The sequence below is a fragment of the Pinus tabuliformis genome, chromosome 8, assembly GCF_031772625.1.
Source record: "Pinus tabuliformis cultivar Carrire ecotype Pingquan chromosome 8, CPIR1, whole genome shotgun sequence".
NCBI lineage: Eukaryota > Viridiplantae > Streptophyta > Pinopsida > Pinales > Pinaceae > Pinus > Pinus tabuliformis.
Window position 1 is genome coordinate 1660225777 of NC_142294.1, and position 22487 is coordinate 1660248263.

The 22487-nt window shown below is 41.0% G+C and overlaps 1 protein-coding gene across 2 annotated transcripts in view; it reads left to right on the forward strand.

The window, feature by feature from the left end:
- Window positions 1–22487, forward strand: part of LOC149242561 (Major facilitator superfamily protein) — a 278196-nt gene that overhangs the window by 148856 nt on the left and 106853 nt on the right. For both annotated transcript variants that reach the window (XM_089374282.1, XM_089374281.1), the window contains 2 exons: window positions 993–1092; window positions 2412–2524. In XM_089374282.1, coding sequence (XP_089230408.1) covers window positions 993–1092; window positions 2412–2524 — 213 coding nt within the window. The remainder of the gene's footprint in view (window positions 1–992; window positions 1093–2411; window positions 2525–22487) is intronic.

Below are 22487 nucleotides of genomic sequence, written 5' to 3' on the forward strand. Positions count from 1 at the left end.
ACACATAAGTGCTGTAAATTAACAAGCCATGAAGACAATGGTAGCTGAAAATCAAACTGTAATAATACAATTTTTGACAGCTGAAAACTTCATGTATATAAAGAAACATTGAAGTCCATGTACATTTTCGCTGCTTATCATAAGCTGGTACCAAACACTAAGCACTCCAAAACCCTAGCTAGGGAAAATCAAGAAAATTCCTAGCTCCACCAAAGGTATTCCAAGAAGCTAGAATCACCCCTAACATGTCCTCCTCGGCCTCATTCAAGGTGTCTCCTCATATCTTCCTCCTCAACAAGTACAACCTATGGTTAATTCATGAACCTTAACTCCAATTCCTCCTTAAGAAACTAAAACCTAACCCTAGAATTCAAGAATGCTTCATGAAACCCTAGAACCTTAAGACATAAAGTACCAAGAAGAGCGAATAAGAGACAGACTAGTGCTCTTCTCACATCTCTAAACACAAGTCTGATGATGAATAAGTTCCCCAAGCATGATGATGAGGCCCCTCTCCTTCCTCTATTTATATGAGAGGTGAAGGTAGGTCTACATTGACATTTAGAAAAGAAAGTTACTATTTTCCCTCCACCTCTTTTCACTGTGTGCATTTATGAATCTTACTTTTCTTATGTCATCCTTTTGCAAAATATTTGTGTTTTGGCCATGCTATTAACTTATTCTTTAGGTTGTTATTCATTAGTCAGTTCTATGTTTGTAATTTACTCTCTGAAGTTTGTTATTTTCTTATTTTTTTCCCCCAAGTGAAGATTTTTCACTCTTTGCATTATTGCTTTATTTATTTTTTTAATTTATTTGATTTATTTCCCATCCTGATTGGGTAGGGCTGGCTTCACTGTTCTTATCCTTTTTAGTTATGAATATCACCAAACCCTTGATTTTCATTTTGCAGTCTGGACTAGATATTGAGAAATCCTGATCTTCATTACTGTCATTTTTTCTTTTAACTCGTGTTTAGCTTTTGGATTCAGTGCACAAGCAAACTCCGTGAATGAGATGATTTTAGGAAGATTCCTTGTTGGATTGGGCATTGGAGCGAACACTGTCTTGGTGCCTGTATACATCTCAGAGGTACTGAATAATTCCTGGAAATTTAGATGGATATTTATACCCTTAATTGCATTTGTTCACTTCTTGGAACATATTTCGTCACAAATTTACACTTATCAACAGCAAAGAATGTGATGTGGATTGATTATTGGGTCTTTAATTTATGAATGAATTTCTAGAGTCAGTGATAAAAAATAGTTACATGCACTTCTCCTTTTGTCATAGATGGATTAGGTAGCAAGGCTGGTTAAAGCAAGTCATATGTTTCTCCTTTGCCTTTGCTAATGCTTTTATGTAGTAAGACTGTTAAAATCCTTGTGAAAGTGGATTGTTCTGTTGGATGAAGAATTTGTACAAGTCTGTCCTTGGCAGCCAGGTCAACTACAAAAAATAACTACACATCTGTGGTTGTTTCCTCTGCTCACTTCCACTGATTATATGGTACGGATATAACTAGTAGAAAGCCTACTTTAGAGGTCAAATAACTGCTATAGCAGAACATGATTATGTTAACTTGTTCCTGTTTGGTGTTTGTTGTGGTTGATTTATCCAAATTTAAGCACAACAGAGATTCTTACACTCGTGCTTTGCTTTAGGACTAACCTGAAGCATGTGGCCTTATTATTCCTGATGTGCTAGTGTTTGTTTTATTTTTTTTGGTTTATACCTAAGAAACTTGATATTACTGAAGTTACGAAGCTGATTTGTGTTGAGATTAAACTTTTAAGTAGTGTGTTTTTTGTAATCTACTGTAAGACTTGGTTCCATAGCAAAAGTGCAGTTGTGTCCTGGAAAGTCGGATTTTGGATTTGGCTCACCAACAAGTGCTGACTCATTTTGTTCTGGCTGAAACTCTGCTTTCCCTCAAGGCTGACCAGCAGTACCTTTCAATTTTCTACAATTGGATGTTCATATTCACATTCTGTTTTTAGGAGAAACATATAGATGATTCTGGACAAATGCAGTTTGCATTATGAGTCTTTATATAGTTCACCTTCTGCTCAACTTAAAATATTTTCCTCAAATCATAAGAAAACAAGATATTTAATAGTCTCTAGTTTTCCGTTTATAGCTTCATACATTATCAATTTATCCCTTTGTTAATTAATAAATTGAGGCTTTCTTATAATCTAATTTTAATTTTTGATAATGGAAGGAAAATGATATTCTCTTATGTTATTATAAAAAATATTACAGATAAGGATGAAAACATCATTTTCTAGTGAGTGTTTGCCTTTATCTCTTTCTTGCATCCACTCATATTTGTGACACCAAAATTATGTGTTGTGTCTATTCTGATTTCCACTTTTTCTTCCATGCTGAATGTCCAATAACTTCAGGTGTCACCAACAAAGTATAGAGGCTCATTCGGAGCCATCTGTTCACTTGCGACAAGTGTTGGAATAATAGTAGCATTGGTCTTAGGAATACCATGTGAAAAAGATCCTCATTGGTAAGATTTCTTCTTTTCTTGTTTGTTTTCTAAAATATTTAAACATTGGTGATACACATATTCTGTTATTCCTGGTGCTCTTCTTGAATTTTTTTTAACTTATTGACCAAGAAAGGTATAACATCATGATACACTTTGGTATCAGCTAAGCTTTTGTGTGTGACTCATGAAACCCCTTACGCTTTGCTCTAACTGTTTCTAATAGAAATTTTTCTACCTCATGATATCTTCTCAGGCTTTTGTCCTCTTTCCTGGTCATTAACTTCAACTCCTTTTCCATAGCACCCATTACTGTTTTAGCCTGCAAATACTATTCGATGCCTGACAAAGGTTGTTTGATGACTTCTCTTGTTCTTAGCCATACATTCTAAATCTCCAGGGAAAATGCCACACAAATCATTGGTCAACTCTCTCTCATTAATTTTCCTAGCATTTCAATACAGATTGTTGCTTATATCTCAAATAATTCAAAATATAGCAAAACGTAAGTAGCCTTTTCAAATAATCTTTTCTTGTTATTAGTCATATATTCCATGTCTCCAGAGAACAAGCCATACAAACCGTTGCTCAACTCCATTTCAATAAATTTTCTACCATTTCAGCACAGATTGTTGCTTCTATCTCAAATGATTCAAAATGGAGGTAAAAATAAATAGCTTACTCAAACAAGCCTTGATAAAAGAAGCATTGATCTGATATAGTGAGGTGAAATTGACCTTGAAAGCTATATAAAAATAAAATAAGATAATTTTATTAATTTCCGGGGGTGACCAATAAGTAGGTTAATGGGCCTAAAGTGTACAAGAAGCCACAGTAGTATTATAGGAGTGCCAAGGCAACTCTTAAGTGTCAAAAAAGAAAGAAATACATATGAAATGAAAATAAAAATAATGAGTGAGTGGGTAAACTGACAAACAAATGTTAGTTTTACCTGTTGCTGTTGCTCCATATTGAATTTTGGTTAGCTGTGAGAGGCAATCCCCAGCTACGCATATTGGCCCACAAAAGTAATTTAAGAGGAAAAGAAATTAAATTTAAATTGGCCTAAATTAAATTTGAGAGGGAAATTAAAATTTAATTTTTAGGAGGAAAAATTAAATTTAAAACTGCCTCCAAAAAGATAAAGTCATCCCAGCATAAGGGCACCCTAAATCCTCTATAAAAAGGCACTTGATTTTCTCATTTGGATATGAATCAATCACACATTCATTCTCTCTCCTTCGCATGTGGGAAGTAGTTTGAGGAGGAGATCAAGTTCCTGGGCAAGTTTTGTAATATCCCCAATTTTGGTAAATATTAAGTAAAAGGGGCAAATATTATTTTGGAGAAAGGTGGCAAGTATTATTTTATTGGAGATTGGTGGCAAATTATTATTTTATTAAAATGGAGGCAAAAGCCACTTAGTGGAAAATGGCCCTCACCCAATAAAATAATATTTAAAAAAAGAGTCTAGGAGCATGGGGATAAATTATAAAAGGAGGATGGATTCATTTGCTAATCATCTTTTGACTATTACACTTAACACTTCATCTTCTCTTGGAGCTGTTTAGCGCAAGGGTAAAGTGTTGTTTAGCACAAGAATTCCAGGCGGGAAGCACATGAGATCTCCAAGACCCAGAAATGGTTTGGGCAGATTCTAACCGGTTTGGGGGATATTAAAATAATTAATATTTTTAATGGAGTTCCTAAGTCTAAACTTACGAAAAATAAAATATTAATGGGTATTAATGTTGATTTGGGGTAGCATCGGATGTGCTCTAGCCACAAAATTTGGTGGAGAGGTTAGGGCACATGAGATCTCCAATACCCAGAAAGGGTTTGGGCATATTCTAAACAGTTAGGGAGATATTAAAATAATTAATATTTTTAATGGAGTCCCTAAGTCTAAACTTAAGGAAATTAAAATATTAATGTGGATTAATATAAAACCGTGTTAGAATGGTCCAAAAGACATGGATCAAGCCAGATCTAATCTTAGCCGTTGATTAGGGACATAATCTCGGCCATTGATATGTCAACGAGAAAAGTATAAGAGGAGGTTTGAGGGTCACTTGGAGAGTACACCAGATGATCAGTTATTCTATTCTCCAGAGCAGGGTTTGCTAAGAGAGATAGAATCAGTGATCAGAGTTGCAGCTGGGGGGCAGTGAGTACAGAAAGACAAAGAGGCAGAGATAGTGCCAGGAGATCAGCACAGGAGCCAGAGAGAGTGATGCATTAGCATCCAGGACTCACGCAGGGCCACGTAGAGGCAGCCAGGAGCTGCGCAGTGCTTCAGAGAGGCCAGCGTAATTGATGCAGAGGGCCAAAAGGCTGACGTAGGGCCTCCTGAGGCTGACGTAGGCCCATTCAGGGTGACGCAGGGCCAGTGCTGGGCAGAGAGAGGCTGACGCAGTCCAGAAAGGCAGACGCTGGGGTTTCTGGGGCAGATTGGCGCTGAGGAACTGCGAGAGGGTTTATCTGAGGTTTCAGACAAGACATTTGTCTCAGACTGACAGGTACTACTGCCAAGGACATTCTCTGTTGGTAAGCCAGATTTTTCCCCCAGATTGTACTCTGAAATTGCTTAATAAGAAAACCCTCAAATAGCTGCACCGGTTTTCCCGCATTGGGTTTTTTTCGGGGACATTGGTCCAAAAATAATGGTGTCATTTTGTATGCTTGTTTCTCTTTCCTTCAGTTGATGATCTGTAATATGTTGAGCATGCACTAGTGTTTATTTTCAATATTTACATTGTAAATAACTTGTTAAGTAACAAAACAAGTAGGTAGGAATAAATCAGTGAAGTGCATGGAGGGTTTCTAACTGGCAGACTTAGAAACTTCAACAATTAATATAAAACTGGGTTAGAATGTTCCAAAAGTCATGGATCAAGCCAAATCTAATCTTAGCTGTTGATTAGACCAACGAGAAAAGTATAAGAGGAGGCTTGAGGGTCAGTTGGAGAATACACTAGAGTGTTCAGTGATTCTATTTTCTAGAGCGGGGTTTGCTAAGAGAGATAGAATCAATGATCAGCAGCGAGGGGTAGTGAATACATAGTAGAGAGGAAGAGTTGGTACCAGAGAGACAGCGCAGAGCCATGAGAGGTTGATGTAGAGGCAGCTGGGTACTACGCAGAGGCAGCTAGGAGCTGCGCAAAGCTAGGAGAGGCCAGCGTGTGTGACGCAGAGGGTCTAAGGGTTGACGCGAAAGCTCCAGAAGCTGATGCAGGGCCAAGAGGCAGCGCTGAGAGGATTTCGTGGGACAGACTGGGAGCCAGTGAGCCGGGTAGGGTGACGCGGTCCCTATTAGAGTGATGCAGAGCAATGGGAACTACAATTGTTGCTGTGGGGTCGTTCATTCGGTGATTAATCAGCCAGAATATCTGTCTCCGAGGAGAGGTACTACTGCTAAGGGAATTCTCTGTTGGGTGGGCCATTTCTGGCACCCTAGTGGTATTATGAAAACTGCATAATAATAAAATCCTTTGAATAACTGCATCGGTTTTCCTGCATTGGGTTTTTCCGGGGACATTCGTCCAAAAATAATGGTGTCACTTGTGTGCTTGTTTTCTTTTAGTTGATAATCTGTAGATGTTGATACTATACTTGTGTTTATTTTCAGTATTTACATGGTAAATAACTTGTTAAGTAATTAAACAAGTAGGAAGAAATAAGCTAGATAATAGAGGAAGAATTTCTAATGGGTTAAACTTAGAAATTCCAACATGGTATCAGAGTATGGTTGCAGATCACAGGATAACTGAAGGCATCAACTAGCAGAGCAGTAACATCAGATTCAATTGTCTCGAGTGACAGAGATGGTCCGTGCAGAAGGCGACAGAGAAAGGAGTGACGCAGAGACTGCGTCATCATTCTGGGCCAAAGAAAGGCAGCGCAGAGGCTAAGGGAGGCAGAATCAGGCTCACGCAGAGGCCAGGAGGGCTGATGCAGTTGGCTAGGGGAGCTGATTTGCCGGTGCCAAGATTGCGCAGAGCCAAGTGGCTCAATCCTTCAGTTGTTGGGGCATAGGAGGCTGTGGGTAGTTTGCGGAGCGAAGCTAGTGGGGTACTGTGGTCAGAATAGTACCTAATAGGGCAAGACCAAGGTGGAGGAAGTTGCTGCCGAGGTGGATTTCTAGCCAAGGAATCCTGATTAGTGCTAGACAATCGGAGTGGGCAATTTGACGTTGAAGGATTTCCAGAAGGGAAATCGAGACTTAGAGGGAGTCAAACTGAGAACTTCCAGATGGGAAGTTGATAGACTCAGCAAGAGTCAAACAGAGGACTTCTAGGAGGGAAGTAGAGAGACTTGGAGGAGTCAAAAGAAAGAGTAGAGAGATGGCCGTGAATGGACTAAGAGATCAGGATAGGTTGGACGGAGCATCCAACATCGTGGTCTAGAAGGCCAAGATCTTGTCCATTCTAGACATATATCACATCAAGGACTTCACCTTGAAAACAATAGCGATCCCAGTTGACCCAGCTGAAAATGAGAAGTACGAGGAGGTAATGGCCAGGGCAAAGTGCATCATCCTTGATGGGGTCAAGGATCATGTGGTGTCGCATATTGCCGAAAAGGATACGACAAATGAGATGTGGGAGGCCCTGAAGAAATTGTACTAGCATACTTCCGTGCAGAGGAAGATGTTACTTGAAAATCAGCTGAGTTCATACCAGATGCAGAAGGGAGAGCAGATAGATGTCTTCCTCAGTTGATTGAAGGAGATTCGTGACCAACTAACTGTTGATTTGGGGTAGCATCAGATGTGCTCTAGCCACGAAATTTGGTAGAGAGGCTAAGGCGCATGAGATCTCCAATATGCAGAAAGGGTTTGGGAAAATTCTAAATAGTTTGGGAGATGAAAATAATTAATATTTTTTATGGAGTCCCTAAGCCTAAACTTAGGGAAATTAAAATATTAATGTCAATTAATATAAATTGTGTTAGATAGGTCCAAAAGTCATGGATCAAGCCAGATCTAATCTTAGCCGTTGATTAGGGACATAATCTTGGCCGTTGATCTGTCAACGAGAAAAGTATAATAGGAGGCTTGAGGGTCACTTGGAGAATACACCAAGAGATCAAGATTTCAAATTTTTGGGGCTGGGTTTGCTGAGAAAGTTGAGAGAGTGATCTGGAGTTGCAGCTGAGGGGCAGTGAATACAGAAGCAGAGAGGCAGAGATAGTGTTGGGAAGATCAACGCAACAGTTGGGAAAGTTGACGCAGAGGGCAGAAGCCAAAACTGCCGTGAACTGTCAGAATAGTCGAGAATGCTGATGCCGAGGGCATAAGCTGAAACTGCCGGGAACAACTGGAACTGCCGGAATAGCTGATGTAGAGGGCAGAAGCCAAAACTTCCGGGAATAGTCGGAATTGCTGGAATCGCTGGGAAAACTGACGCAGAGGGCAGAAGCCGGAACTGTCGGGAACAACTGGAACTGCCGGCAAAGCTAACGCATAGGGTAGAAGAGGCAGATGCGATCCCTAGAGGCTGACGCTGGGGTTATTCATGGGGCATATTGGAGCCGAGGAGTTGCTAGAGTGTTTATCTGGGGTTTCAGCCAGAGCATCTGTCTTCGAAGGAGAGGTACTACTGCCGAGATTTGTCTCTGTTGGGTGAGCTGGATTTGGCACCCAGATTGTATTTTGAAATTGCTTAATAAATCAAACCCTCAGATAGCTGCACCAGTTTTCCCGCATTGGGTTTTTTCCAGGGACATTAGTCCAAAAATAATGGTGTCATTTGTGTGCTTGTTTATGTTTCCTTCAGTTGATGATCTGTAATATGCTGAGCATGTACTTGTGTTTATTTTCAGTATTTACATGGTAAATAACTTGTTAATTAATCAGAACAAGTAGGAAGGGATAAATCAGTAAAGTGCATGGAGGGTTTCTAATGTGTTAGACTTAGAAATTTCAACATGGTATCAGAGCGTGGTTGCATATCATAGGATAACTAAGGACATCAGCAGAGCATAGCAGCAGCAACAGAAAACAACTGTCCCGAGTGACAGAAGCTGTTCCTAGCAGCAAAGCAGCAAGGAAGGGGTGATGCAGTGCCTGTGTCATCAAGTTCGAGCCAAGAAGAGGCTGCGCAGAGGCTGAAGGAGGCAAAGACAGGCTCATGCAGAGCCACACAGAGGCTAGGAGGGCTGACGCAGTTGGTTGAGGGAGCTAGTTTGCTGGTGCCGGGACTGCGTAGAGCCTAGGAGCTCTCACCTTTAGGTTGCTGGGGTTTAGGAGGCTGTGGGTAAGTTGCAAAGTGGAGTTGGTGGGGTACTGTAGTCAGAAAAATACCTAATAGGGTAAGGCCAAGGAGGAGGGAGTTGCTACCAAGGGTTTCTAGCCGAGAAATCTGGATCAGTGGTGCAGTTGCACAGATGATCAGAGTAGGGGGCATCTCGACATCGGCAGAAGGGTTTCCAGGAGGGAAATCAAGGCTCAAAGGGAGTCACATTGAGAACTTCCAGGAGGGAAGTAGAAGAGCAGCATGGCACTACATGGAGTAAGAGACCAGGACAGACTGGACAGAGCCTCAAACTTCGCAGTTTGGAAGGCCAAAATCTTATCCGTACTTGACAGAAATCGTGTCAAGCACTTTGCCTTGAGGATGATAGCGATCCCAATTGACCCAACTGATAATGACAAGTATGAGGAGGCATTGGCGAGGGCCAAGAGCATCATCCTTGATGGTGTCAAGGACCATGTAGTACCACACATTGTTGAGAAGGAAACAACAAATGAGATGTGGGAGGCCCTAAAGAAATTGTATCAGCATACTTCTGTGCAAAGAAGGATGTTACTAGAAAATCAGTTGTGATCATACCAGATGAAGAAGGGAGAACCGATCGACACCTTCCTCGGTCGACTGAATGAGATCCGGGATCAACTGACTTCCATAGGGGCCACACTGGATCAGGAATTGATGGTGAGAACAACCTTGAACGCAGTCTCAGAAGACTGGGAGGTATTTGTCCAGAGTATACTGGGCAGAGCGACCCTTCCACATTGGGAGGAAATGTGGGCGGCTCTTTGCCAAGAAGAGATCAGAAGGCTAAGCAAGGTGGGAAGCAGCGACAAGGGGATCAGAGTCAAGAAGGAGGAGGAGGAGGATGTTGCCCTAGCATCTGAGGGAAAGCAAGAGAAATGGAAGAAGAAGGACCTCTCCAAGATCAAATGCTTCCACTGTGGGGAGCTAGGTCATTATGCGATCCAGTGTCCAAGGAAGAAGAACAAGGGAGAGGCCTTCGAGAGTCGAGACCAAGGCAACACCAGCAAGGGTAGAGAAGGAAGTGGAGACGGACGATGACTGTGCCATGAGTGCACACACGCCACTTGAGCGTAAGTGGGGAGACATCGAGCTGTAGTCAGACGGACTATAGGCGATGAGGGGCAGGATCCTCGAGGTACCCAACCTCTTGAATCAGACCATGCTACGGGAGCCCCGAAGAGGAGTAGCAGGACTGGTAGATGTCGGCAGAGACGGATGAGGATGGAGTGACAGAGAGAGCTATCATGCAAGATTCCCAGGATAATGCAAGGCTAGCAGGCTGCAACAGTGCGATAGGCATGGGAGTGTTACACCAGTGTAGGATGGCACAGAGAGGTGTGCAACGGTGTGAGATGCAGGGAGTTGTTGCAGCAGCGTAGATGTTAGAGAGGGAGCACTTGTTAGCGACAGAGGGAGCTTCAGCATCGGGAGTGTCTCTAGCCTGACAGAGATGTCAGAGTTGGGAGATCAGTTACTTACTTCTCAGTAACTGGGTTGCAGTGTAGTAGTTAGCAGTGGCGGTGCTATGGGCAACACAATGTAGCATGATGAAAGGGGATGCAGTGCAAACGCAACAGTGATAGTTGCAGGACCATGTGCAGCAGCACGGATGCAGAGGGAGTTGTCGTACAAATGTAGCAGTGGCAGTGGCAGAGCCATGGGTGGCAGTACGGGATGCAACAATACAGATTATGGGCAGCAGACCTAACATCAGGGACCGATGTCGGATGATCAGAGTAATACTTAGTGAAGAGTATTGCTAGAGAACAGTCCTCGCTAAGAGGGAGTGTTGATTTGGGGCAATATCGGATGTGATCTAGCCACAAAAGGCACATGATATCTCCAATACCCAGAAAGGGTTTGGGCAGATTCTAAACAGTTTGGGAGATATTAAAATAATTTATATATTTAATGGAGTCCCTAAGTCTAAACTTAGGGAATTTAAAATAATAATATGAATTAATATAAAAATGTGTTCGAATGGTCCAAAAGTCATGGATCAAGCCAGATCTAATCTTAGCCATTGATTAGGGACTTAATCTCGGTCGTTGATCTGTCAATGAGAAAAGTATAAGAGGAGGCTTGAGGGTCACTTGGAGAATACACTAAGAGATCAAGATTTCGACTTTTTGGGGTTGGGTTTGCTGAGAAAGTTGAGAGAGTGATCTGGAGTTGCAGCTGAAGGGCAGTGAATATAGAAACATAGAGGCAAAGATAGTGCCGGGAGGATCATTGCAGCAGTCGGGAAAGCTGACGCAGAGGGCAGAAGCCGGAACCGCCGAGAACAACCGGAACTACCGGAATAACTAGGAAAGCTGACGCAGAGGGAAGAAGCCAGAATTGTCGGGAACAACCAGAACTGCCTGAACAACCGGGAAAGCTGACGCAGAGGGCAAAATCCGGAACTGCCAGGAACTTCCGGGAATAGTCGGAATTGCCGGGAATTGCTGGAATTGTCGGGAAAGCTGACGCAGAGGGCAGAAGCCTGAACTGCCAGAAAAGTTGAGCAGAGGGTAGAAGAGGCAGACATAGTCCCTAGAGGCTGACGCTGGGGTTTTTCGTGGGGCAAATTGGCGCTGAGGAGTTGCCAGAGTGTTTATGAAACAAAAAACTTCTGATACACAGAAATAGATATATAAATACTTTATTAAAAAGATGAATTGACAAATGATGATGTTTACAATGGGGTTTCCTGGCTTATATACTGCCATGGGCACCCTTTGGGGAAAGGGCATGATCTTATGATCGTGCCCTTTCGTCTAATTAAACCTAAAATTAAAGACTAACTAATTTTTTACATAACATTGCTTTCCTCTCGAAAGAATGCTTTGTCCTCAAAGCATAAGTAACGACGGATGTTGTTGAAGAATGATTCATTCTCCCAAGAAGCGTCTTCTTTGGGTAAGTTCTTCCACTTGATCAGATATTCCAAGATGATCAAAGTCCCACACTTTAAAAGGTCTTGGATTAATCTCTCAATTTCCATTTTTTGGAGATGTGGATATCGGTATGGCTTGATGTTGACAGTGTCTAACCCTGCCTTGACTTCTATTGTTTGCTGACTTTCCCTATTAGGCGGCATCTTCATAGGTAGATCTTGAAATACTTTTTCATGCTTCCAAATCAGATCTTGTATCTCTGGTGACTCTTCTCTGGTCATATTTGCAGATAACATTTCTAATTGGTGACATTGTACTACATACACATGTGCTCCTTTTCGACTCAATTCCATCATTTGAGATGATGATACAACTTGATTTTCTGGTGCTTGGAATCCGTGTAGTTTTTACTTCTGACCTCCCCACTTGAATTTTATAAATTGTACTTGATGGTTGGCGGCATAAGTACCTAAAGTTTGTAGCCATTGGGTACCTAAGACTACATCTACTCCTCCTAACAGTACCGTGAAGAACAAAGACTCTAAATTAAAGTCTTGAATCTGCAAATTAACCTTATGGCATTTCCCCACCTTTTCAATCTTCTTACCATTAGCTACCATCACTTTCATGTTTGGTAAGGGAAATGAAAAAATATTGAGTCTCTTTGCCATGGTTGTATCTAAAAAATTGTGTGCGCTACCAGAGTCGATGAGAACCACCACGTTGTTCTTCTTTATGTGTCCTTTTAACTTTAAAGTCTGAGGTTGTGATATACCTGTCATAGCTGATAATGACACTTGTGAAATACTTCCGTCATCTAATTCTGGTGAGAATTCTGGGGCATCTTCTGTTTCTTCTATGTCAGAATCTTCACTGTTTGACTCATTGGTTGCTTCACAATTATATAGGTTCTTGGGTTCTTTTCCTTTAGCACACCTATGTTTGGGGTCCCACTTCTCACCACAGCGCTTGCATTTACCCTCTTTTATCTGTTGCATTTCCACATTAGATTTTTCATCTTCACGACGATGTGGTGGAACATATCTCGTATTATTTGAGTCCACATATTGGGGTACCCTTCATCTTGAATATGTTTTTTCCGCTTTTGACCAAAATATTGGTTTGGATTTCTTTTCGGTTGTTTTTGCTTTTCGTCTTGCTACTTCTATTGATGTAATGTCATGCATCTCAAGTTCTGCTTGTAAATGGGTTTTGAGTCCCGAGATGTATGACTGACTTAGACGAGATTCTGATAACCTAGGTACTCCTGTTACTACGGCCTCCCATTCTTGAGTGTATTCGTCCACACTTCCTTTTTGTCGTAATTTGATGAGTTTTGAAAAGAACTCTTCTTCCTTTACACCTTGGAATATTTTAAAGAATGCATCTTTAAATTCCCTCCAGCTAATGACGTGTGTTGTCTTTTTCCACCACATATACCAGTTATATGCTTCTCCTTCCATTTTCATGGATGCATGCTTGAGCTTTTCGTCATCATCATTGATGTCATATATTTCAAAGTATTCTTCTACTATATTTATCCATGCAACATTGTTTTTTTCGTTTCCATCGAATTTAGGCATCTCGAATTTTGCCCTTTGCTGGTATTTTGCTAATGGTTGAGCGAAAAAAAGGGTGTTGATTGGTAAAGTTATCCCAGAGTTGCTTGTTTGTAAAGGCTGTGTTACTCACTTCTTGGTGGGGTGTCGCTGATTTTCTTGTGGATTCAACTTTTTCATGAGAGTCTGTTGACTTTGTTGAGTCTGATGAGATGTGTTCTTGATTCTCTTCATTTTCTTTTAGTAGTTGTTCGGGTGTACAATTCATCTTTTTACACAGAAGTTTCAGCATTGTTAAGGCATCTTTGATGTTTACTTCTATTTGGACATGTTGATTTTCCATCTTTATTTCTATTCGATTTGTCATATCATGAAGATTTTTGATTTCTTCAGCTTGCTCCCCAAGCTTGATCTGGAATTCATTTAATCTTTTACTGGCCTCATCGTGGTTGCTATTTATCTTATGCTCCGGGTCCAACAATTTTTTTTGGAAATCTGCCATTGTCATTGTCACATCGAACGGGTTTGCGGGGGCGTGTATTTATTTGCCAGCTTAAATAATATATATATATATATATATATATATATATATATATATATATATATATAGATATATTTAAATTAATTAATTAAAATATTATTTTAATTAATTAATATTATTCACATATATGTAATAATTTTTATTATTATTATATAGTTTTAGTTCTATATAATTAATTAATTACATATAATGTGATACGTAATACTTTTTTTTCTTTTTTCTTTTAATTAATTGAATGCACGGTATATATATATAAATTAATCGTTATATATATATTTTTCTGATATAAACGTTTATATCTCTACCCACGACAGCACGAACAATCACATGAACCGTCACGATGACTGAATCTTGGTTTAGAACAGGCGGTAGGCGACGACGGAAGAGCGATGCGGCCAATTCAACGGTGATTTAATGCGGATGGCTAGCACATTGTTCGGGGATTCAACGAGCAGACGACAGAGAGGATGGACACGCGCAGGGCAGTTACGGGGGTTGCAGGCAGCAGCAGAAGAGAGGATGACAGCAGTGAAAGTAGACGCAGGCAGCGGGAGATTTGGCAGGATAGGGCAACAGTCGAATGGCTGGTCAGGAAGAATGGGGACACAGGCAGAGTGGCGGTGGAAATACACAGCGGACGTACGGGCAGATGGAACGTTGATGGAAAAGAACAACGAACAGAGTTGCAGCAGCGGCTGGGTCTGATACCAGATGAAACAAAAAACTTCTGATATGCAGAAATAGATATATAAATATTTTATTAAAAAGATGAATTGACAAATGATGTTGTTTACAATGGGGTTTCCTGGCTTATATACTGCCATGGGCACCCTTTGGGGAAAGATCATGCCCTTTCGTCTAATTAAACCTAAAATTAAAGACTAGCTAATTTTTTACATAACAGTTTATCCGGGGTTTCAGCGGAGCATCTGTCTCCGAAGGAGAGGTACTACTGCCGAGATTTTTCTCTGTTGGGTGAGCCGGATTTGGCACCCAGATTGTATTTTGAAACTGCTTAATAAATCAAACCCTCAGATTGTTGCACCAGTTTTCCCGCATTGGGTTTTTTCCGGGGACATTAGTCCAAAAATAACGGTGTCATTTGTGTGCTTGTTTCTGTTTCCTTTAGTTGATGATATATAATGTGTTGAGCATGTACTTGTGTTTATTTTCAGTATTTACATGGTAAATAACTTGTTAATTAATCAGAACAAGTAGGAAGGAATAAATTAGTAAAGTGCATGGAGGGTTTCTAACGTGTCAAACTTAGAAATTCCAACACTAACTTCCATAAGGGCCATGCCGGATCAGGAATTGATGGTGAGGACCACATTGAACGCAGTCTAAGAGGATTGGGAGGTATTTGTCCAGAGCATACTAGGTAGGACGAGCCTTCCGGATTGGGAGGAACTGTGGGCGACTTTTCGTCAAGAAGAGATTTGACGGGTGACCAAGGCGGGGAATAGCGGCAAAGGGGTCAGAATCAAGAAGGAGGACGAAGAGGATGCGACTCTAGCGTCTGTGGGAAAGCAGGAGGAGAAAGAAGAAGGACCTCTCCAAGGTCAAGTGCTTCCATTGTGGGGAACTAGATCATTTTGCGAACCAGTGTCCTAGGAAGAAGAGCAAGGGAGAGGCTTCTGAGACCAAGGTAGCGCCAGCGAGTGCGAGAAAGAAGTCGAGGAGGATGACGATTGTTCCATGAGTGCTCGTGTGCCACTTGAGAAGAAGTGGGGAGACATCGAGCTGTAGTCAGATGGACTATAGGCGATGAGGGGCAGTATCCTTGAGGTACCCAACCTCTTGGATTATACCTTGCTATGGGAGCCCCGAAGAGGAGTAGCAGGACTGACGGATGTCGGTGGAGACGGATGTAGATGGAGCGACATAGAGTGCTACAGTGCAGGAGTCCCGGGACAGCGCGAGGCTAGCAGGTTGCAGCAGTCTGAGAGGCACAGGAGTGTTGCACCAGTGCAGGATGGCACAAACAGGTGTGTAATGGTACGAGATGCAGGGAGTTGTTGCAGCAACACACAGGTCAGTAGAGGGAGCACTTGTTAGTGGCAGAGGGAGCTTCAACATCGGAAGTGTTTCTAGCCTGACAGGGATGTCAGAAGTTGGGAGGATCAGTTACTTGCTTCTCAGTAACTGAGTTGCAGTGCCACATTTAGCAGTGGCAGTGCTATGGGCAGCAAGATGCATCATGATGAGAGGGGATGTAGTGCAGATGTAGTGCTGAGAGGATGGACCAGCAACAGCACAAATGTAGAGGGAGCTGCCATACGAATGTAGTAGTGGCAGTGGCAGGGCCATGGGCAGCAGTGGAGAGGATGTTGGGCGGGGAGGCCTAGCATCAGCACAGGCACTGGTGCCGGATAATCAAGGTGATGCTTAATGTGGAGTATTACTAGAGCACAGTTCTCGCTAAGAGGGAGTGTTGATTTGGGGTAGCATGGGATGTGCTCTAGCCATGAAAATTGGTGGAGAGGCTAAAGCACATGAGATCTCCAAGACTCAGAAATGGTTTGGGTAGATTCTAATTGGTTTGGGAGATATTAAAATAATTAATATTTTCAATGGAGTTTTTAAGTCTAAACTTAGAAAAATAAAATATTAATGGGTATTAATATAAAACTGGGTTAGAATGTTCCAACAGTCATGGATCGAGCCAAATCTAATCTTAGCTGTTGATTAGAGATTTATTCTCGGTTGTTGATAGACGAACGAGAAAAGTATAAGAGGAGGCTTGAGGGTCAGTTGGAGAATACACCAGAGTGATCAGTCATTCTATTCTCTAAAGCAGGGTTTGCTAAGAGAGATAGAATCAATGATCAGCAACGAGGGGCAGTGAATACATAGTAGAGAGGTAGAGTTGGTACCAGAGAGACAGCGCAAAGGTGGGAGAGGTTGACGTAGAGGCAGCTGGGTGCTACGCAGAGGCAGCTGGGTGCTACGCAGAGCTAGGAGAGGCTAGCATGTGTGATGCAGAGGGTCTAAGGGCTGACGCATAAGCTCCAGAAGCTGACACAGAGGCTAATAGAGCTGATGCAGGGGCAAGAGGCATCACTAGGAGGATTTCGTGGGACAGATAGGGAGTTGATGAGTCGGGTAGGGTGACGCAGTCCCTAGCAGAGTGACGTAGAGCAGTGGGAGCTGCAATTGTTGTTGTGGGATCGTTCATTCGGTGATTAATCAGCCGGAATATCTGTCTCCGAGGAGAGGTACTACTGCTTAGGGCATTCTTTGTTGGGTGGGCCATTTTTGGCACCCTAGTTGTATTCTGAAAATTGCATAATAATAAAACCCTTTGAATAGTTGCACCGGTTTTCCTGCATTGGGTTTTTCCGGGGACATTGGTCCAAAAATAACGTTGTCACTTGTGTGCTTGTTTTCTTTCAGTTGATGATCTGTAGATGTTGATACTGTACTTGTGTTTATTTTCAATATTTACATGGTAAATAACTTGTTAAGTAATTAAACAGGTAGGAAGAAATAAACCAGATAGTACATGACGAATTTCTAACTGGTTAAACTTAGAAATTCCAATAGGATTCCATTGTTAGTTTCTGTGGCATCAGAAGTGTTCTAGTCTCGAAACTTTGTGGAGTGTCTAAAACAAAGGAGTTCTCCATAACCCAGAAATCGTTTATGGAAATTCCACCTAGAAGTGTCTCAATTAGATTATTCGCCCATTTTTAATTATTTCCTAAGTCTAAGCTTAGGGAAATAGGCTAATTAATTAGAATTAATTGAGATAAGGTAAGAATTATCTAGAAACTCACGGATCAACCGAGAATTAATCTGGACCCTTGATTAAGTTTTAATCTTGGTCCAATAAAAGATTATAAGAAGTTGATGGGTAGATGGAGAACACACTTGATACACTTGTGGGGTTCGATTTCCTTGGCAGATCGATTTCCAGAGATCAGCGGTAGTTGTCGGAAAGCCAAAGAAGGAAACAGAAACGGTGAGGGGCAGGGATAGTGGTTTGGAGGAAGATTTCTTGATACAGAGAGTCAACAGCTAGTATCCCACGCATAAGCTGTGCAAGGACCGCGCAATAGCTTTAGCAGAGTAGTTCGATTTAGCTGGGGAGGAAGTCGATTAAGCTTCTAGAGGCCGGGAAAGTCTTCCAGAGGCCATGAAAGTCATCACCAGTAGTAGAGACGGGCAGGACGGCTTGATCAGAGGTTGAACTAAGCCACATGTTTGATAGGCAACACAAGGACTGCGTAGAGGGCCTATGCAAGGGTTTGGACGACCATTTTTCTGGAGGAGCTAGTGTCGGGATTGCTTGTGGAGTGAGAGAATTTTTCTTTAATTATTTGTTGTCAGATATTTGCTGTCTAGATTGCTAGTTTGGCATCCGTAGATTGTACTCAAATTTCACTCCTGTATAATACTAAAAACCCTCAGTTGCTGCACCAATTTTACCAAGTTGGGTTTTTTCGAGGATATTTGTCCAAAAATAACTTTGTTAAATTTTTATGTGTGCTAGAATTTCTCAGTTTCCAGTGCTATTTTCTTCCGCAATTTATTTGTGAAGGTTGCAATGTGATTTATTTGGTATTTTCCATAACAGATAAATTGTTATATTAATTAACAATTAGAAAAATAAATTCCAGTTACTGCAATAGGATTTCAGTAGATTTGAAATATTCTTTGATGACTACTTTAGCAGGATTTGCATATATTTCTTGAAGACCAAGGGTGAGGTCTTCAGTCGCTTTAAAGAGTTCAAAGCGAGGTAATAATATAAATAATAACCTGATAAGTAATGGAGACCCCAATCTGGTTAATGATTTGGGTGTTAGCGTTAATTTGAATATCAAAAATAAGCATTATGGTATCATTAACGATGGCGATTACGATAATAAAGCTGCAATATATAAATGTAATAATATAAATAATAAAGTCGAGAATCCGAGGTGTGATTTTAATAAAGCATTTAATAATAATAGTGGTCATTTTAATAAAGTGTTAGATGGTATTGATAGCCTTAATCGTAAAGGTGATATTAAGGGTTTGTCGGTGGGTAGTTCGAGTTCCTTCCCTCAGGACAATAAGGTGGTGAATCTGTCAAGTTTTTCTTTTCCGCCCGCGGTTTTTAGTCTCTTAAGGAAGGGTCTTAATTTTGCCTTAGCTCCCAGAAAAATCCCGGTTGAAGACATCATTTGTGATGTAGAATATGGCATTAAGAACCTTCCTGATAAGATTAAAGACACAATTAGGCAGGATTGCGCCGTTGCCCTGAGGAGGGCTAAGCCTCCCCGTAGCAATATTAGCAAGGCTGAGTTTGAGGCTCTGAAGAGCTTGAACGAAAATCGGGACGTTGTGGTCTTAAAAGCGGATAAAGGTGGGGCTGCCGTTATCATGGATAGAAAGGATTACAGAAGTAAGATGCTTGACCATCTCTGTAATAGTGGGAGTTATAAGAAGCTTTCGAAAAATCCCCTCAAAAAGGTTTCCAGAGCGGTCGCTCTTGCGATCAAGTCGTGCAATTCCACGATTCCTCTAGCCCAGAAACTTATTGAGGGTAACCCCATCACTCCTAGGATTTATGGTCTTCCTAAAATCCATAAGGATGGGGTCCCCCTGAGACCCATTGTCAATACCATTGGTGGTCCGACTTACCTCCTGGCCAAGTTCCTCGCTGCAAAGTTGAGACCCTTGGTTGGGCAGACTGAGTCCTTTGTCAAAGACTCAACTTCTTTTATTGAGGATCTTAAGAGAATCAAACTTGAGCCCAAGGACATTCTGGTAAGTTTCGACGTGGTCTCTCTTTATACTTTTATTCCTATCAATGAGGCCATGAAGGTAATTAATAAGCTAACTGACCCTAATACGGCTAAGTTAGTTGAGCTTTGCCTTACCTCCACCTTTTTCAGCTTCGAGGGAGAATTCTATGAGCAGACTTGCGGAGTTGCCATGGGCTCCCCCTTGTCCCCTGTCGTCGCTAATCTCTTCATGGAGGAGTTTGAGGCTAAGGCTTTGGCCTCCTCTCGTCTCTTACCGAAGCTTTGGAAAAGATTCGTTGATGACACTGGTGTTGTCTGGTCTCATGGTCCTGACGAGCTGGATCGTTTCTTCAGTCACCTCAATAACCAGTCCGCCGCCATTAAATTCACGATGGAAAAAGAAGATAATGGTTGTCTTCCGTTCTTGGATGTTCTCATCTCTAAGAAGGTGGATGGTTCCTTTTCTCATCAGGTGTTTAGAAAGAAGACGCATACTGAACAATACTTGCATGCGTCTTCGCATCATTTCCCCGCTCAGAAGTTAGGGGTTCTTAGCACGCTTGCCACGTGCTGTAAGAATTTCGGATGAGGAGAGCCTGGAAACGGAGAAGGCTCATCTCCTAGATGTCTTTGAGAAGAAAGGTTACAATAGGCACCTAGGTCGAAAAGCCTTCCTCAGGGCCAAGAAGGAGCCTTCAATCCGAAGAGTCCCTAAAGACCATATCATGGGTGTGAACCTTCCTTACATCCAAGGGACCACAGATAGGATTGCGAGGGTTCTGAGGAAGTACGATGTGCCCGCAACTTTTAGACCTCTCCGCACTATCCGTAGCTCCCTCAGGTCTGTGAAAGACCCTATTGACCCTAAGGACATGAAGGGCGTCTATGTCATTCCCTGTTCCTGTGGGACCCCTTATATTGGTGAGACTGGTCGCTCTATCAATCAACGGATTAGCGAGCATTCGGCTGACTTAAGGCATGGTAGGACCAAGTCCTCAGCCCTGGCTGAACATGCGGGGAAGACTATGCATCATGTTTGTATAGAAGATGCTCAAGTCATTGCCAAAGTTGCGCAGTTTCACCATCGCAAATTTAGAGAGGCCCTGGAGATTAAGAAAAGGCCGAACAATCTTAATAGGGATGATGGCTGGAAGATTAGCAGTTGCTGGGTCCCAGCCTTGTCTTCCTAGCCTCCTCATTCCCCTTTTGTTAGGTCTTAGGGTTTCTGTCTTCCCTCTCCTCAAGTTCTGTTTTTGGCGGGTTTATCTTGGAATGCAGGAGTTAGTAATATGTTATTAAGTAATTTCGGGCTAATTATGGTATTAACCTTGTCCCAGGGGGTAATTTAAATTAGATTAGATTCTCTGCTTTGATTTTTAACCTAGTTATTTCCTTTAATTGATTTCCTATATATTGAATTAATATAGACCCCCTTTTTTAAACCTTATAAGTAATAACATAGTTAATTTTAATAAAAAATTTTAGTAATAAACATTGATTGTTTAATGGATATAAATTACTGAATTAGATAAACATGTACTTTAATTATGGTATTTACATAATAATGATTTAACTAGAATACTATTTATAATATTAGAATTAAAAATTATTAAGTAAATATAGATTATTTAATATACATAAATTATTGTATGAACTTATTATTTTAATTTCGAATGGGCCATTACATTTAAATAATTAATAAAAATGATTTATTTTAGAGAAGATCTAGTTCACCATTGGACCCTTAATTTTAATAATTATTATTAAATAAATACTCAGTTACCTATTGTAACTATATTATAAGAATAATAGTAATTTAATACTATTTATTGTATTTAGAAAATTTGGGAATAATAATAAATATAGGTTATATGAAGATTTAATTTATTAATGACCATTATATTTAGTATTATTTAGTTTACCACAATTTATCAATGACCTTTATATCTAGGTTACCATTGGACCCTTTGATTTAAACAATTATTATTAAATAAATACACAGTTACCTATTGTAACGAAATTCTAAGAATAATAGTAATTTTATTCTATTTATTTGTATTTAAATAATTTGGGGATAATAATAAATATAGGTTATTTAATAAATATGAAGATATAATGACCATTATATTTAAACAATAAACTTATTAATAATAATAAATTATATGCTTCTATTAATAATAAAATCAGGGGTTTGACTTTGATCCTCAGGTCAAAATTAGCCGTTGCAATATAGCCGTTGGAGTCTCTGCACACTCTATTTAATCAAGCTAAGCCAGATTAGTTCTTCAACTTGTCCTGACGATGAACCACACTGGTTGGTTCGAAACGCGTCGACAAAAGATTGATTATGTGATTTTGCCGAAGATTATCTAGACAATGTTATGGATCACAGAAGTCTAAATTCCTTAATGAGTTCAAAGCTCTTGTGGAAAAATAAATAGGTAGGAAGATTCGGGTCTTGAGGTCACAAAATGGTGGTGAGTACACCGACGGTGGGTTTTTTGACTTTTGTGCACAGGAGGGCATTAGGAGAGAGTTCCCAATTCCTTACAACCCCCAATAGAATGGGGTGTATGAAAGGAAGAATAGAGCTATTGTTGGGGCTGCTAGAGTGATGATTCATGATTAGGGGTTGCCTTTGTTTTCGTGGGTTGAGGGCTACAATACTGCGATTTATCTTCAGAACAGGAGTCCTCATAGAGTATTGGGAATATGACTCTGAAGGAGGCTTTCATTGGAGAAAAACCTCATGTGGGACATCTTCGTATCTTTGGATGTCTCACATATTCTTATATCCCCAAGGAGCAGAGGACGAAGCTAGAACCCATGGTAGAGAAGGGTATCTTTATGGGTTACAACGAGACTTCGAAGGCCTATCGGATCTTCATTCCTTCTAAATGGAGAGCGGTGATTAGGAGGGATGTGAAGTTCAAGGAGGAGAGGGCCTATCGAAGATCACGGGAGTATTATGAGAGAGAGTCACAAACTTCTC